The sequence below is a fragment of the Bubalus kerabau genome, chromosome 3 (assembly GCF_029407905.1).
Source record: "Bubalus kerabau isolate K-KA32 ecotype Philippines breed swamp buffalo chromosome 3, PCC_UOA_SB_1v2, whole genome shotgun sequence".
In the NCBI taxonomy this organism is placed as follows: domain Eukaryota; kingdom Metazoa; phylum Chordata; class Mammalia; order Artiodactyla; family Bovidae; genus Bubalus; species Bubalus kerabau.
This window is the reverse complement of record NC_073626.1, coordinates 21,932,552-21,951,172: the sequence shown is the minus strand read 5'-3', so window position 1 is coordinate 21,951,172 and position 18,621 is coordinate 21,932,552. Positions and strand designations below refer to the sequence as shown.

Sequence of the window (18,621 nt, the reverse complement as noted above, 5' to 3'; positions counted from 1 at the left end):
AACTGATCTACCCAGATGTCCCAGTATAATTTATTGAGTGATCTGTCTTTTCTCCACTGACTTGAAATACCATTTTTATCAAATTCTTAAATATTTGTGCTTACTTCTGGGTTTTCTAGCCTGTTCATACTATAATGTTTTTTTCATTGAAGTTTGTTTTAAAACCCAAAAGGCTTGTTCTTCCTTGTTATTCTTTTCTGAATTTTCCTGGCTACTAATGCTTGTTTACTTTTCACACAAACTTTTGAAGGTATTTATCCAGTTTGAAAACAAAATTTTATGTTAATATTTATTGGCGTAATAGTAACACCTAGACTAATGATAGATGAAAGCTGACATTTTGTCTTGGGATCCTGGATGAGCCCCCAAGATGATAGCTTACGGTGAATGGTGCTGCTGGATTTGTGACCTTAGAAGAGGATTTAACTCTGGCGCCAAAGATAGTCTCTGTCACTGAGAGCTTTGGGTAGATTTTATTAAAGCAACAGGGATAGAGAAAGCTTCCAACAATAGGCACTGGAAGGGGGCAGGAGAGTACCCTCCTTGCCAGTTTTTGCAAGGCATCTTATACTCATTAGCGAGCTGTTGATCATCGATAAACACCTCAAGGCTGACAGAGTTGCACCAGGTGCAGGCTCTCTCTCACAATATACATATCTGCACAGGGGAGTCCTCTATGGGTGAGATACATTGTATAAGTCTTGAAGGAAAACAGACTTCTAAACAAGATACATAGTTTCATTAATAGAACTTAAGAAAAACTTTTCCATGAGCAAGATGTACTATTTTGTTGGGCAATTGGCAGATCAAGGTTGGAAAAAAGTTACTTTCAGGCAGAACCCATTGTCCTTATAGCAACACAAAACTAAAGGGGCCTGCTAAGTGGTTAAAGTGGGAGCAAAGGAATGCAGGGTAAAAAACTTTGGCAGCTTGCCAGTTTGTCTCCTCCTGGGGCTTGGGGACCACAGGCTCCCTAGGCAGACCTGCCTAGCTGTTAACCCTTTCACTAACATGTAGAGAAAATTGGTATGACTTTCTCTCCGTATCTGGCTTCAGTAAACAAGATATAAAGTTTTCTTATTATTGACCTGGTATTTTCCTCTTAAATTTATTTCTCAACAAAACAAAAAGACAACCTACTGAATGAGAGAAAACATTTGCCTGTGATGTGATTGATAACTGGTCAGTGCCCAAATATATAAGTAGCTCATTTAACTCAAAGCAAAACTAAAGAAACCAAAAAAACCCAACCTGATTAAAAGATGAGCAGGAGACCAGAAGAGACATTTTTCCAAAGAAGACATACAGATGGTCAACAGGCACCTGAAAAGATGCTCAACCTTGCTAATCATCAAGGAATTGTTAATGAAAACCACAATGAGATATCTCACACCTGTCAGAATGGTTATCCTCAAAAAGTGTACAAATAACACCTGGAGAAAATATGGAGGAAAGGAACCCTTTTCACAGTTGGTGGGAATGTAAATTGGTGAACCCACTATGAAAAACAATATGGAGGTGCCTCAAAAACTAAAAATAGAACTACCATGGTGGTGGTGGTTTAGTCACCAAGTCATGTCTGACTCTTGTGACCCCATGGATTGTAGCCTGCCAGGCTCCTCTGTCCATGAGATTATCCAGGCAAGAATACTGGGAGTGGGCTGCCATTTCCTTCTACAAGAACTACCATGTGATCCAGCAATTCCATTCCTAGATATATACCCAAACAAAATAAAAACACTAATTCAAAAATATACATGCACACAAATGTTCATAGCAGCATTATTTATAATAGTCAAGATGTGGAAGCAGCCTAAGTGTCAATTAACAGGTGAATGAATAAAGAAGATGTGGTATATATACACAATGGAATATTATTTAGCCATAAAAAGAATGAAATTCTGCTATTTTAAAAATGTGGATGGACCTAGATGCTACTATGCTTAGTGAAATAAGTTAGACAGAGAAAGATAAATACTTTATATTATCACTTATATATGGAAACTTAAAAAGAAACCAAATGAATATAACAGACAAAATTTATTTCTGTTTTCTCTCTTTTGTTGCTGTTGAAAACGGAGATCTTTTCTTTCATTCTGTGTGTGTGAAGGCAATTGATTTCTCTTGTTTATTTTTATAAGTATATTTAGTTTTATAAACAAATCCTTGGATACCTTCATATAATTTTAACTCTTTTCTAACTTATTTCTTGTTAAATGCATTGTCTAGTTCCTGCAGAGCAATATAAAATAATAGTAATCAGAATGGACATTTTTCTAACATGTTGCTAACTTCAAAGAGAAGGCATAAGATGTTTCCTCTGAAAGCAGGATGGTATTGATGTAAGTTAGATATGTTTATCATGGTTAAGTAAGGAAATATCTATTCTTTTATTTAAATGTTTAATCTATCAAAATGGATGTTAACATAATAAAATGCCTTTTCCATATCTACTAAATGTAGATGTTTCTAGTGAGATATGCTAATATGGAGAATTGTGTTTAAAAGTTTTAAAATTTTAAGCAATTTTAATGCTCATCTCCATCTCAACATAGAAAAATTTTTACTCCTCTGTGTGCTGCTAGATTCTGTTTACTCTTATTTTATTTAGGATTCAGCATAAATAAAAATATGTGGTTTTTTTTTTTTAATTAATTGCTTTTTGGTTGCATGGGTCTTGTCTCTGCTCAATAGTTGTGGTCCATGGGGCCTTTGCTCTTTGGCATGTGGAATCTTCCCAAGACTGTGTCCCCACATTGGCAGGTGGATTCTTATCCACTGCACCACCAGGGAAGAACTAGGTGGGTTTTCTTATTGGTAATCAATTTTAGTTTAAAGATCATTATTTGTTCCCCATCCCCATTCAAGATCGAATATTCTCTTCTTTTTCTATATTCTAACAGTTTTAAATGCATTAGAATTACCTGTTCTGTAATAGTTCATTAAAATTCATCTGTGAAACTTACGTCTGATATTTTTTCAGGGTAGTTTGTTGACAGCTTTATGTCTTCAATTGTAACTGGTCTGTTCGGATTTTTTATTTCTCCTAGGGTCATTTCCGTATGTTATATTTTCTAGAAATACACATATCCAGATTCTTAAAATTATTCTGCATAGCGTTGATTAGGGTAGTATCTTTTAGTTTTACCTGAACTTGAAATTATGAACATTCTTTCCATACTGGACTGTGCCCTGAGACCAAGAGAGTTGCAGAAACTCTCCCCAAAGAGAAAGCGAACCTCTGGACTAAATGAAACTGGAGTGGAAGGGGCAACCCATCTCCTCTAGACTCACACCGTTTCAATGCCCGCGCCGTTCTAGCCAGGTTATTTGAAGGTCCGCGGGAGCTGGAGATGCAAGAGAATGAAGAACCCAAAGAACTGGAGCAAGTAAGGGGGACTGAGAGAGCAGACGGCGCAGGTCGGGGGATTCCTCCAAGGCAGTGGGAGAGCAGGAGCCGCAGCCAAGGCTGCCAGTCCTTTACACTTAAACATCACAAACACCACCTGATAACTGTCCTACTGTGTAACAGCGTTCTGGTCTTTGAATCTGACGATCGGAGTTCATATCCTTCATATCATATCTCGAAGCGACCTCTGGGTCCAGTTTAGCTTTGGCTCTCGGGTAAGTGACTAGGACGAGCTCGTTTCTGACCCCTCACTCCCCCCCCACCCCGCTTTTTATTTTTTCCCCCTTTTTGAGTAACACCCCGTTCCGACATAACAATACGTTTAGCTTCAACGAGAGAGTTATATTTCAAAGCGAAGGAGTTCTCAAGTCATCATTTAATGCCTCTTTGTGATTCCCAAGTGGCCCGAGCCCTGGAGAAGTCAGAAACGGGCATTTTCTTTTGGAAGTTTACAAATTCCTGGGGAACCGGTGAAAAGGAAGGGAGAGTGAGATTTCTTGAGATGAAGACGCTCTCTGGCCTCAGAATCGTCAAGAACCCTCCTCGCCGCCCGCCGTGCCCTGAGGGCTGCTCACAGATGTGCAACCACTATCTAGGTTTTCCACACTTGTATACAAAAAATTGCTCATTATCTGAAAGTCACATATAGCTGGGCGTTGTGTTTCATCTGGCACCCTATCGCCTACCTCCAGCGGGGGGCGCTTTCTTCGCCGCGGGGCATCTGCGGGAAGCGACCTCCCTGTTCGCTGGGATAATTCTCGAGAGGCGGCCTTCGGTTCTGCTTTCCTTACCGACCCCCAGGCCAACCCTAGCCTGGAAAGGCCTCAAAGCAGCAGCAGGCAGAGAAGGCGGGAGCGCAAGTTCGTCCCCCTCTGCAGACCGTTCTCCCGCGCCTCCTCTCTTAGGTGCTTTGGACTGGGGTTAAAAGGAGGAAATCTCGGCCTGCTTCCTCTCCGAAGTCTCCTGAAAGTCCACAGTCAAAGCAACCTCCCCTGAAAGAGTAAAATCCTGTCTAGATGGAAAGGAAGAAAACCTACTACGATTGAAAAAGAACAACAAAAAAAAGAAGGGGGGTGGGGATGGCTGCTGTTATCAGGCTGGGAGGAAAGATACAGGTAATCCCAGCTACAAAGTAAACAAGAATCAGTGTTTTCCCCAAGATCAAGCAGCAACTGTGAAAAGCCACCACGGTCCGCTCTTTGAGTGATTACTGCCTTCTTACGATGTCCCAGACCCACTCGGCTACGTCCCATCTATTACTGGAATACCTAAAACCACCCTCTTTTCAAGACTATACCTAATCCCCAGATAATCTGCGCTTCTTCTAATTCCTCCTCAGAAATTGCTATCAACCCAGACCCGCTTCTCGCTCCCTTTAGAGCCTCTTTAGAGTCATCCGGGAGTTGGTGATGGACAGGGAGGCCTGGCGTGCTGCGATTCATGGGGTCGCAAAGAGTCGGACACGACTGAGCGACTGAACTGAAGTGAACTGAACTGAAAGTAACTAGGTTCTTAATAAAGGAGGTTTTCTCTCACTTCTCTTGTTGAGCGGTGTTTCCCGGAGTATCCTGTCGCTGTATTAATTACACTGATTTTGTCAGGTTTGTTCCTGGTGGTCTTTGGCCGGTGTCTTTAACACCACCTTAGCTTGCTCTGTGAGTCCTAGCTGTGTGGGTAGAGGAGGGGTTAGAACAATTAATCCTGGCAGAGCAGGGAAAAAATCAGGATAGACACTCATGTTGATGCTGGAATGACAGGAGAAATGTGGGTCTTGAGGAAAAAAGATTTTACCAAGATGGACAGCAACTAGGATAACCATGTTTTAAAACAAAACAAAACAGAATAAAACTAGAGTTTCAAACTTCAGCATTTATCAGGATTACCCCAGAATTTGTTCAAGCACAAATTGTTGGGCCCCAGTCCTGGAGTTTGTATTTCTAACAAGTTTCCAGGTGACGATGATGCTGGTGTTGCTTGGGAGAAACACACTTTTGAGAACTGCTGAACTAGAGTAATCTCTTGGATTGCATAGGAACTAATCCAGTGATCCAACATGAGACCTCTGATTCAGACATTTAAAATTTTCATTCTAATAAAACAATCGAATGAATTCCACCCTAAAACCACAGAAGGTCAATTTCACCGACAGTCCCTAAAATCCATTAAATCATTAATCAGTCCAATTTATAAACTGCCATTGGATACCCAGAAAATCTGTAATAAACAAAAGCCACCAAGCTTATGAGAAATCAGGACTCCTATTTCCTTCTCACTGAGGGTGCTTGTGCTTCCATTTAGATGATCTGTGACAATGCTAGTTGAAATAAAAATTCCTCTTATAGGGCTGCAGGAGCAGATGTGGTCTGGTCTCCTTTCTACTTATTTGGTTGGGGGGCTTCCCAGGTGGGGCTAGTGGTAAAGAACCTGCTTCCCAATGCAGGAAATGTAAGAGACACGTTCCCCATCCCCATGTTGGCAAGATCCCCTGGAGGAGGGCATGGCAACCCACTCCAGTATTCTTGCCTTGAGAATCCCATGGATACAGGAGCCTGACAGGCTATAGTGCATAGGGTCACACAGAGTCAGACATAACTGAAGTGACTTAGCAGGCACTGCTGCTGCTACTAAGTTGCTTCAGTTGTGTCCGACTCTGTGCAACCCCATAGATGGCACACATGCATAAATTAATATAATCCCTATGGAGGAAATTGGAAAATATCTTACAAATGACTACACCCTAGAACAGCTTATCTCCTAGACATTTATATTATAGCTATAGACACACATATGCAAAATGGTGTATATATTTAGATGCAGATATATTTACCTTTTAAAATAAGTAGCATTATATACATTGTCTTGCACTATGCTCTTTTTCATTGAACATTATATTTTGGATACATGCACCCATATGTTCAAAGCAGCACTATTCACAATAGCCAAGACATGGAAACAACCTAAATGTCCAACAGATGAATTGCTAAAGAAGATGTGGTACATATATACTATGGAATACTACTCAGCCATAAAAAGAATAAAATAATGCCATTGGATCAACATAGCTGGAACTAGAGATTATCATAAGTGAAGTAAGTCAGAAAGAGAAAGACAAATGCTATATGACATCACTTACATGTGGACTCTAAAATATGATACAAATGAATTCATTTACAAAATAGAAATGGACTCAAAGACATAGAGAACAGACTTGTGGTTGCCAAGGGCAGGGGATTGGGGAGGGAAGGACTGGGAGTTTGGGGTTAGCAGAGGCAAACTATTATATATAGAAGGGTTAACAACAAGGTCCTACTGTACAGCACAGGGAACGATATTGTGATACACCATAATGGAAAAGAATATATGAATAAAAGAATATAGATATGTAACTGTATCACTTTGCTGTACAGTAGAAATTAATACAACATTTTAAATTAACTATACTTCAATAAAAATGTATCTTGGAGAGCTTAGTACTATATATGCATACTGTGTTTCTGGAATGACACATTGGGGCCAATAATGTCCTACTGGTGGGAAGGGTAATTGGTGACAAAATTTGCTGTATAGATTTTTATAGTTTTGGAATCATATGAACATAATACTTACTCCAAAATGGCAATAAATAAAATAAGTAATAAAATGAAAAAATACATTATATTTTTTCCTCCCAAAGTCTGTCAAGATGGAAGTCGCAGGTAGAAACTGCATGTTACTTTTGGGGGGAGTGCATCACAGGGCATGCGGGGATCTTAGTGCTTTGACCAGGGATCAAACCTGTGCCCTCTGCAGTGGAAGTGAAGAGTCTTAACTGCTGGGCCAACAGGGAAGTCCCAGATTTTTATGACCTTTTCTCAGGGAGAAATACTTAGCTTTAACTGAGAATATTGTAGTGTGTACTTTTTAGTTTTGTCATATCTCTAAGAGATACATATTCTTCTTCCTTGTCAATGATAGGGATCCTTAGAAATGGTTGCTTTTAAAGTTAAAAGATAATAGACAAAAATTCTCTAAAGATAAAATTAACCTGATAATGCCTTAAATAACCCATAATTTTGTGTACACTTCTCTATCAACAACTTTATACGCTCCTCTAAATTTATTAGGCAATGCTTATCTATGGTCTTCAATTAATTCTTCAGTGATTTCCTCTCTGCTAAGCAAAACTTGGAATGAAAATTTCACGGGAGAATGGGAGAATGAAACACTAATCAAATGTATCATTTAACAAAGTTCACAGCTATGACAAAATGCTACTAAGGAAGTCGGGAACGGGGCGGGGCGGGGGGTGGGGTGGGTGGAATAGAAGGAATTAATTTACTTCACTCAACTGAATGAGTAACTCAGTTACGAATTACCTCGCCAAAACAAATAACCACCCCTCACAAACTCAGCCAGTCGACGAGGATGGGATTCGAACCCACGCGTGCAGAGCACAATGGATTAGCAGTCCATCGCCTTAACCACTCGGCCACCTCGTCGCATGTTAAGCCTTCCTTCTTCAACATCTTCTGGCAGGCGTTTTATAGTAATGCATCTAATCGTTCTTTTCCCGGCTTAATCGTCACAACCACAGTGTAAGTTAGGTGTCTTAAAGTAAATTTCACAACGGACAGTAATTGACAGCGCTTGGAGTGGTGAAGTTACTTGGCAAATACCTGATAACAGGTAAAACCAAGCATAATACACGTTGTTGGACGCAGGCCAACACTGTCTTGTCAACTCAGCTCTGCGTCCCCGGGAAATACTCAACCGACTTTCACAAGGTCCCTCGACCGCTGCATTTCGCATTGAAGGGACCGATTTCCCCACCTCTTGATCAGAACTCCCAGGATTCCCGTTTTCTACGTGGTACCAGAATCCCGATTCCTTTCTATTTACTTTTGTGATATGCTCGCCAGCCAGGAGATGCCCTCATTTGTCTTGTTTTCCTCTCTTGGCATTGATCAGTCTGAAAAATCAGCAACGCAGGAGAACATGTTTTGGAAAAAAAAAAAAAGTAGAAAAGAGCGAGAGTCCTAATGGGAACTCGTTTGCATCGTAGCACAAGATTGGTTTAGCCTGACTCCTAAAACCAACGGTGGGGTGGGTAGATAATCCCAGATGCGGGAGTCAAGGTGCAGGTCCTGGTTGTGGCTCTTTCCTAAACCCCACTGTGCGGGCCGGATGGAGTAACCCCTAATGTCCCTTCTGGCTCTGACAACCTCTGAGATAAAATGACAATCAAGAAACGTTTTCCACTCATAAGAGTTCGTGTACTTTTAAAGGTGGCTTAACGGTAAAGAATCCGCCCGCAATGCGGGAGATGCAGGCTCGATTCCTGAGTCAAGAAGATGCCCTGGAGAACGAAACGGCAAACCCACTCTTGCCTGAGAAATCCCACTGATAGAGGAGCGTGGCAGGCTACAAGCCTTGGGGTCTCAAAAGTCAGACACTACACAACGAAAAACAAAATGTAGTGCGGAAGTTTGAAGGTTGAAACGTTCTTTTTTACTAAAAATGTTGGTCCCTTTTTCCTCTCTATGAAATCTCTTAGCTCAGCCCTTAACTTTGTTGGGAGGAACTCCTCTCTCAACTGATTCACTGAATTTCCAAATACCATTGATGGGCACAAAACCCTTAGAGGTACTTCATCTAAAATACCGAATAAAACCATCTTATTTGTTCCTTTGAGTGGAGCGAGTAAATTGTTACCCTTTGCGTCATCTGCTACCACTCACACCTACCTTTCAGAGACTCAAAGGCAACCTTATTTCACACCAGTGACTTCAGAACTATTCCTAGTGGAAGCTCAGGGGTGAGGGTGGATTTCTGCTGTTAACTAAGAGTTTCACTGAAGTTTAACTTAAACCACTCTCCCTACAGCAAGAGGTCAAGGAATGTATTTGTTTTGGTCTTATTACACCAATGTCAGTGTAAGAAAACAATAACTATTGTTAATAAATTTAATAACAAATCTAAGCATTAGAATTAAGGTAACTAGAAAGCATATTTTTAATTAATTAAAACTTTTGGGTTGATAATCTTAGTTTTTTTAAACCATAAAGTTATGGTGAGTATTAAATTAGTGAAACATCAAATTAGTTAACATTAAATTAGTTAACATCAGTGAAATGCTTAGAAACTTGTTTTACAAATAGTTATTGCCGTGTAAATCATTTGATATTATGGTAGTTGTAATACTAGCAAAATAAACAATAAACTAATAATTACATTAAATTGTATTCAAGTAGAAAATAAAACCCAGTGGGGGGAAAACCCCCAAAAACATTCATGATGGAATTCCTTGGCAGTCTAGTGGAGAAAACAAAATGATCATTGTAAGAAAATTAACACACTGATGAAAATAAAATGAGATGAAGCAAAAAAAAAAAATCTGAAGAAACCATCTTCCCCCTACTAGACATGTCCATAAATAAATGAGCAGGGCATATATTTTAAAATTCTGTCTCCTTTATGTATTGAAGTCTTGATGGGTAAAATGATATTATGCCTTGATTTTCTTTAAAATACAGGAGGAAAAAGGTTGGGAAATACATATATGTATATACATATACATATATATTTAGAGAGAGAGATTGGCAAAAATACTAATTTTTACAGTTGGGTGATGAACACATTAGACTACGTTATATTTTCTTTGTGTTTTTAAATGTCCATTATAAAAGTTATAATATATTTAACCTCACTTTATTGAATAAACAAGGAAGAATTAATGCAACGGTCAGGGAGTCAGAGTCAGTCAGTTTAGTCGCTCAGTCGTGTCTGACTCTGCGACCCCATGGACTGCAGTACACCAGGCTTCCCTGTCCATCACCAACTCCCGGAGCTTGCTCAAACTCATGTCCATCAAATCGGTGATGCCATTCAACCATGCCATCAGGGATGACCATGCCATCCAACAGTCAGGGAGCGTATAAGTAAATAAGCAAAGTCACATATAACTGTGTTGACAAGAAAAGATGAGGTAGGGGTTAATACTCTATTTGTAGGAAATTCCTTATCCACAATTTAAAGGCATATAGGTAAAAGTGCGAAATTGAAAAACATCTGTGGTCCACAGGCTGACAGCTCCGTGAGAAGTACTCACCCGCCCGCATTCCCCAAACCTTTCCATCCAACGACAGTGTAGACTCCACGCCAGCAACAACCCCTACTCCTTCCCCGCCCCACCCTCCAACCCGCGCTCTAAGCTTCAGCTTTTACTTTATTCCCTGGAAGTGCAGACGGTTGGTCATGGAGCACAAGTTGGTGGCATTAAACCTGTCATGCTTCTTATTGGGGGAGGTGGGGACCTCTCTCTAGGTTTAAAAAATTTTGGTTTCCACCTTCTAAAGTCTTTATAGCTGCGTAATGATAATAATGGCAAACTCCTACACAGCTCCTACTCTGCGGAGCACTAGCCTAAGTGCTTTACACGCATTATTAAATAAGAGAATTCCTAGCAGATGCAAAGCTATAAATAGAATGTATAAACAACAGTCTTACTGTACAGCACAGGGAACTATATTCAATATCCTGTGATAGGGCATAAAAGAAAAGAATATATATGTGTGTGTGTAACTAACTGCATTACTTTGCAGTACAGCAGAAATTAATGCAACGTGGTAAATCAATCGTGAATGTGAAAGTCACTCAGTCGTGTTCGGCTCCTTGAGACCCCATGGACTATACAGTTTATGGAATTCTCCAGGCCAGAATACTGGAGTGGGTAGCCTTTCCCTTCTCCAGGGGATCTTCCCAACCCAAGGATCGAACCCAGGTCTCCCGCATTGCAGGCTGAGTCTTTGCCAGCTGAGCCACTATCAACCTTACTTAAGTAAAATAAATTTTAAAAAAAAATTAAGGCAATCCCAGTACCGCCCTTTCAAGATGGGTGCCTGCCCAGGGTCCCACGCAGAGTTGCCCAGCTGAGGTTTAAACGGAGCACTCTTGTCTCCACAGCCCAATGCTGTTACCTCTCACGCAGTATTTTAAACGAGGTTGCAAATTATTTCCCTTTAAATTATCCAGTGGAGACGTGATCAAGTTTCATTGACTGGTTTGTTTTAGGCTTGACAAGCAAGGGAGAAGGGGAAACCAGTGGTGTCAAAAGTCTTAAAAAGAAACAGAACGCTGGGAAAACCAGAAGCCATTCTTAGGACCTAAATTGCCAAATACCAAACCAAAAGCCGGGAAACAAAATCTGCTCAGTGCGCAGGTGAAGGCTTCCCTCGATTTTTCTGGAGGCTTTTGAAGGATGTTGCTCTGGACTTCGGTTCTCTAGATGGGGAAAGCCGTGATTACAACTAGCTCTATGACGCGCTTCTCTTGGCTCTTCTATCCCTGCTCACAATCCCCACGTCCATTCAAATCAGCTGCCCAGAGTTGAACCTTTCCCATCTGAAAGAGAATCTTAGCTAATATTTCAAAACTGCCCTCTCTGCATCCTGGAGGAATGAGGGGACCAGGAACTGTTCACCTCCTCGGAGAACTGTGTGTCCCCAGGCGCACGGAGAAGAAAAGGCAAGGCGGTGTGAATTGTAGCAAATTTAGGCTGTGGTAACACGGTTGCAACCTTTTCCGCTCCCACTGGGATGCACGCTTGAGTTTCTGAAATAGTCTATAGAAATTCCAGGAAAGCAGCCTTTCTTTGGCTGTATACCCTCCCTTTCTGTCAGTAGGTAAACAAGCCACATAAACAAGGTGTTAGACAATACTGGGATGACAAACTCAAAGTTGGGGTATTAGGGTGGATAATGACAGGAAGAGGTTCCAACGTTTTCCCATGTTAAGATCTGGATCCTAGCAGGGTCATAATTTTCACCCATCCAAGTAGCTTTCAGCCATTCCCAAGGCCCCAGACCTTTCTTTCAGATTGCACCCCTCCTGTTTCCAGACCAGATATTGGGAAAATCTGGTGGGGAGTGTGGCTGACTTTTCCTCTTACCGGGGAATCCTAAGAAGCTGGATGAAGAAAGAGTTTCATGGAAACTGGTCTAGTGCTGGAACACTGCCTGGGTATTGCTTGGACCTTGAGATTAAGACCCCTATCCCTCTGCCAAGGGAGACCTTTGTGGTTGAAGGAATTGCTTTCCTAGAGTCTCTAATGAATCAATGCTCTGATGAATCAATCTTTTAAAAAAAGGTTATTTTCATAATTGAAGTACAGTTGATGTACAATGTTGTTACAGGTGAATGATACAGCAATTTAAAAGTTTTAAAGGTTAAATTCCATTTATAGTTACTGTAAGATATTGATATAATCTTATAGAAATATATATCCTTGTAACTTATTTTATACATGATACTAATAAGTATCTTATTTTATAAGTAACATAAGTAACTTATTTATAAGTTATGTTACTTGTTACTTAATTTTATAAGTATCATAAAATAAGTAACTTATTTTATACACGATACTTATAAGTACAATATATCCTTGTAACTTATTTTATACACCATAGTTTGTACCTTTGTACCGCTTAATCCTCTATCCCTATATTACTCCTCTGTGCTTCCCTCTCCCCACTGGTAACAGCTAGTTTGTTCTCTATTTCTGTGTTCCTTTTATTATTCATTACTTTTTTAGATTTCACATGTAAGTAATATCATAGTCTTTCTCTGATTTCACTGAGCTTAATATCCTTCAGGTCCATGTTGCTGCAAGCATGTATCTGTTGATGCTTAGGTTGCTTTCATATCTGAGCAACTGTAAATATGAACACTGGGGTGCATGTTATTTTTTTGACTTAGTGTTTTAACTTTTTTCAGGTATATATGCAGGAGTGGAATTGCTGGGTCATATGGTAGCCTTGCTTTCTCAGAGTCTCATGAACCAATACAGTACTTGTTTTCTTCCCTACATTTATTTTTAAAACAAATTACAAACATTCCTGAAACTTATCTTTATCATCACTTTAAAGAGAATATAAGCTCACCTTCCAAGGGTTAAAAAACAGAATCCCCCTCAAATCCTTTTTTCCATTTTCTGGAAGTGACTAGTGATCCTTATTGAGGGTCTTCAGAATCCTTAAAAGATTTTACTGTCCATGGGTCAGGCTGTGCCTATCAAGGGTTTGTGTTGGTTGATAACCCAGTGCTGAAGGCTGGGAACCAATATTTTCACTGAGGTAAGAAGATCTTTTGAGAAGCTACTTTAGATTTTGACACTGTACTATACAATTCAAAGCAATCTGGAGATTCAGTGCAATCCCTACCAAAATTCCAATGATATTTTTCACAGAGATAGAACAATCCTAAAATTCATATGGAACCAAAATAGACCCCAAATAGCCAAAGTGAAGTTGAGAAAGAAGAATGAAGCTGGAAGCATCACACTTTCTGATTTTAAACTATATTACAAAACCATAATAATCAAAACAGTATGTTATTTGCATATAACAGACATACAGATCAATGGAACAGAGCCCAAAAATAAACCCATACATATATGGTCAATTTATTTACAACAAAGGAACCAAGAGTATACAATGGGGAAAGGACAGTCCCTTCAATGAACAGTGTTAAGGAAACTGGAACACAAGCAAAAGAATGAAACTGGGCCACTCTCTTACACCATACACAAAAATTGTCAAAATGGATTAAAGAGTTGAATGTAAGACCTGAAACATAAAACTTCTAGAAGAAAACATGAGGGGTAATCTACTTGATATTGGTCTTAGTGATGAAAAATGCAAAAAAAAAAAAAAAAAAAAAGACCACATTACATTAAAAAAGCTTTTGCTCAGCAAAGGCCTGACGTGCTGGAATTCATGGGGTTGCAAAGAATTGGACACGACTGAGCGACTGAACTGAACTGAGAACTGAGCAAAGAAAACCATCAACAAAATGAAAAGACAACCAACCTACAAAATGGGAGAAAATATTTGCAAAACCACATGGCTGATGGGGGAGTTAGTATTCAAAAGTATAAAGAACTTATACAACTCAATAGAAAAAAAAAACAATTAAAAAAATGGGCAGAGGATCTGAATAGACATTTTTGCAAAGAAGACATACAGATGGCTGATAGGTAACATGAAAAGGTGCTCTGTATCACCAATCATTAAGAAAATGCAAATTGAAACCACAATGATACCACCTCAAACCTGTTTGAGTGGCAATTACCAAAAGGCAAGAAATAAATGTTGGTGAGGATGTGGTGAAAAGAGAGTGCTTGTACACTGCTGGTGGGAATGTAAATAGGTACTGTCACTATGGGAAACAGTATGGAGATTCATCAACATGATCCAGCAATTCTACTCCTTGGTATTTACCCAAATGAACAAAAACACCAACTCAAAAAGATACCTGTACCCCCCTGTTCACTACAACATTACTTACAATAACCAACACATGAAAGCAACCTAAGTGCCCATCGACAGATAAATGGATAAAGAAAATGTGGGTGTGTATACAGTTCAGCCAAGAAAAAGGAAATCTTGCCATTTCCAACAACTTGAGGACATTATGCTGAGTGAAGTAAGTCAGAGAAAGACAAATACCATATGATCTCACTTATACATGCAATCTAAAACAACAGGAAAAAAATAAAATTCACAGAGAAGAGGTAGGTGGTTGCCAGAGTTGGGGGAGAGGGTAGGGGTGAAACGGGTGAAGGCGGTCAAAGGCCCAACCTTACAGTTATAAAATAAAGTCATCAGGATGTAATATACAACATGGTGGCTATAGTTAATACTGTATTGCATACTTGAAAGTTGCTAAGAGGGTTGATCTTAACTGTTCTCATCAAAAGAAGAAAATTTTGTTATCTGTGTTGATGGATATTAAATGTTATCCATGTTGATGGATATTAATGGATATTGACTAGACATTTTTGTGGTGATTATTTCATAATATATGAATATTGAATCATTTTGTTGTAGATCTGAATATGCAAATTACACCTAAAAAAAGTGTTGGACTAATGAGTCACACTTGACTTGGGCTTCAAGGACTGACACAACATTTAATAACTTTTAATGCTCCATATTTGCCATTTAAGAAAACACTGTATTTATATGAATAGGCTGGAGCCTGAAGATAGTTAAATATCATTGGCCTAAAAGAGAAATGACAGTTTTATTCACCTTGGAAGTGAGAGGTAGTAATACAAAAAGAGACAAGGGGAAACATTCTCTGTGAACAGGAAAGTTTTGAGTCTTATTTTCAGAGGATTAAAGGCAGTAGAGTGAAAAAGCGACAGAATGACAAATCAGCAGACTCGGTAGCTTAAGAGGGACTTAAATAAACCAGTATTTTTACCATGGTTGGGCCAGATTTTCTTGCTTTTGACAGGGAATTCTATTGCCCTAAAAATATAATAAAATCCAACAGAAGTCAAGTGCAGTCACAAAACTGAGGAAATATTCTTCCAGTGCTTGAAAGCTATTACCAGCTTCAGCAAAGTCCCTCACTACATTGACTGAGGGAGATAGGCAGTGCTGAAGCTGAAGGAGATTTCAGTTGTGTTAATGTAATTTGTAGGAGATGGAAAATGCTGGAATGAAAGGCTTACTTTATCCTCTTCTCTTTTGTTGTCTGTTTGAGCTCAAGGAGCTGTGTTCACAATAAAAAATGTGTGCTCTGGGCTTTAGCCATGATGGCCACACTAGATTTTGATGTACTGTGGGCCCAAACTTTTATGCCCTCCACATCACTTAGAATGTAACACATCTTTTTTCACCAGGAAATGCTAGTTTGGGGGGGGGTGCGGGTTGCGGGGGAGAGGTCACGATCGGGAAGGGTCTGCAGGTCACTCAATTCTGGTCAGAGGCTTGGTTAGGAAGACAAGGTAGTAGAGAAACAGACAGCTGATCTCACACATTCCAAGCTCTTGGATACTCCAGTGACTGCAACTGGTACCGTGAAAAGCAATTTCAACATTAGACTAGGCTAAGGCTACTCAGAAATCAAAATGATTTCAAAAAGCAAAACATAAAAACTCATGAATTCAGTATAAAAAATAATTTTTTAACAGAAGCCCTTATTTACCTTTTCATTGTATTAACTGACACTTCACTGCATTTAACAAAGGTAATAACAGGTAAATTTCTTGCTGATGTTAATTTTCCCAAATTCTCAACTTTTCCAGCATTTATGACTTTTAAACAACTTTTCAACACAGTATCTCTGACATTCTTTAAGTAATGAAGTTTAAGAAACATTTCATCTCAATTGAAAAAAATTCTGAATTCTACTTGAAGTTGTCACCAGACATCTTGGCAAGGAGTCATTTTAGTGGATTCTCTGGTGACTAATCAGAGCTGAGCTTCTAGGCTTTACCTCATTCACGCCACTGCTGAGGCTTAGCAGGATGTGGCCTCTCTGATGTTGGATTTAGCAATGCTCTCTGCCTAATAGGCCTTCCTACACTATTTATATGTATAGGATTTTTCCTCAGAGTGGACTATCTTATATTTCTTGAGATTTGATTTACAGCTGAAGTCTCGCCCACATTCAGAACATTCAAAAGGTTTCTCTCCTGTGTGGATTTTGATATGATGATTAAGACCTGTCTTCTGACTGAAGGCACACTCTTTACATTGATAAGGCTTCTTGTTGTGAATCCCCTGATGTTCAATAAGATGCTCTCCCCTTGTAAAGGCCTTGCCACACTCAGAACATTGGTAAGTCTTATCCCCAGTATGGATTCTTTTGTGGTTTCTCAGGCCAGTTAACTGTGTGAAGGTCTTCCCACACTCATCACATGTGTATTTCCTTAGTTTAGGAGAGTTTCTGTGCTTTCCTCCTAACTTGTGTTTGTTAAGGCCTGAGTGTTGACTGAAGGCTTCACCACATTCATCACATTTATAGGGCTTCTCCCCAGTGTGACTTCTCTGATGTATGATGAGGGTTGAGTTCACTCTAAAGGTTTTTCCACACTCAGCACATTCATAAGGTTTTTCCCCTGAGTGAATTCTGTGATGTATTGTAAGTTCTGAGCTTCGGCTAAAAGCTTGACCACATACAAGACATTCAAAAGGTTTCTCTCAGAATGGATTCTCTGGTGTTGGTTAAGTCCTGCATACTGAGTGAAGGCTTTTCCACATACTTTACATTCATAAAGTTTTTCTTCACTGTGATTTCGCTGCTCACTAAGATTTGAACGCTGCCTGAAGGTTTTCCCACATTCACTACATTCATAAGGCTTCTCTCTGTTGTGCAACTGTTTATGTTCAGTGAGGTCTGCACCATGGCAGAAGGTTTTCCCACAGTATATACATTCAAAAGGCTTCTTTTCAGTGTGGAGACTTTGATGTTTTGAAAGAATTGATCTTTGACTAAAACATCTGCCACATTTATTACACTGATGAGCCTTTTCTACAATGTGGATTTTGAGATGTTGAGAGAGGCCTGCTTTCTGACTGAAGTCTTTGCCACACTCTTTACACTGATAAGGCTTTTCCTTGCTATGAAGCCCAAATTCTGTACTAGAGTATGGTTTCTTTCCATTGTGGATCCTCTTGTGCATATAAAGGCCTCTCATCCAGGTGAAGATTTTCTTACATTCATCACATTCATGTATTTTCTCACCTGTGGCATCCCCATTCTGCATTTCCAAACTTTCACTAGGCTCATTGTCTCCTCTCTGTATGGCATGCTGACATATAGTTTCATGATGTCCATCCCTACACCATTCTGTTTCTTCACAAGGTTCCTGTTTCACTTCTAATGTCAAATTCTCAGTCCTCATCTCACCATCTGAAACAACATACCACACAATTTGAGGAGAAAAGGCAACTCAAAAATGATTTAACAGACAGAGAGCTAGGAGGGTTAATGTTTATTTCAGATTTAACAGGGCACTTTCTATCTTTATTTAGTGTCAGGGATTCAGAGAAATAGGCCAAGTAAAAGGAATGGGAGTAATAGAGGTGTGGGAGTGAGATAGAATAAAGCATGGCTGATTTACCAATACAGTATGGTAAAATTGATAGGATGTCACTTCTGTGATTACCCAAGACTATAATTTCTACCTACCATAAGACTTTCTCTATTGACACCCTTCCTTCCTGGTTTGCTGGCTTTGATTAAGAATGCCACCATACAGAGAGGCCCACGTGGCAAGGAACTGAAGCTGGGTTCTGGTCAGCAACCAGGAAGTAAGGAAGGCCCTCTGTCTGTGTGACTGACAAAGAACTGAGTTCTGCCAACATCCATGTGAGGTTGGAAGTGGATCCTTCCTCAGTCACAACTCAGGTGAGAACCTATCTTTGGCTGCAACCTTGTAG

At 39.7% G+C, this 18,621-nt stretch overlaps 1 protein-coding gene and 1 non-coding gene across 2 annotated transcripts; both read right to left on the bottom strand.

Annotated features, from left to right (window-relative positions):
- Positions 1–7,805: 7,805 nt before the first annotated feature.
- On the bottom strand, positions 7,806–7,887 carry TRNAS-GCU (transfer RNA serine (anticodon GCU)). Its single transcript has one exon. It is a non-coding gene; the product is annotated as a tRNA-Ser (tRNA).
- Positions 7,888–17,245: 9,358 nt separating this feature from the next.
- LOC129645639 (gastrula zinc finger protein XlCGF49.1-like) lies at positions 17,246–18,082 on the bottom strand. Its single transcript, XM_055570941.1, has one exon. The coding sequence runs from the start codon at positions 17,943–17,945 to the stop codon at positions 17,250–17,252; it is 696 nt and encodes a 231-aa protein (XP_055426916.1). The 5' UTR covers positions 17,946–18,082; the 3' UTR covers positions 17,246–17,249.
- Positions 18,083–18,621: the final 539 nt, after the last annotated feature.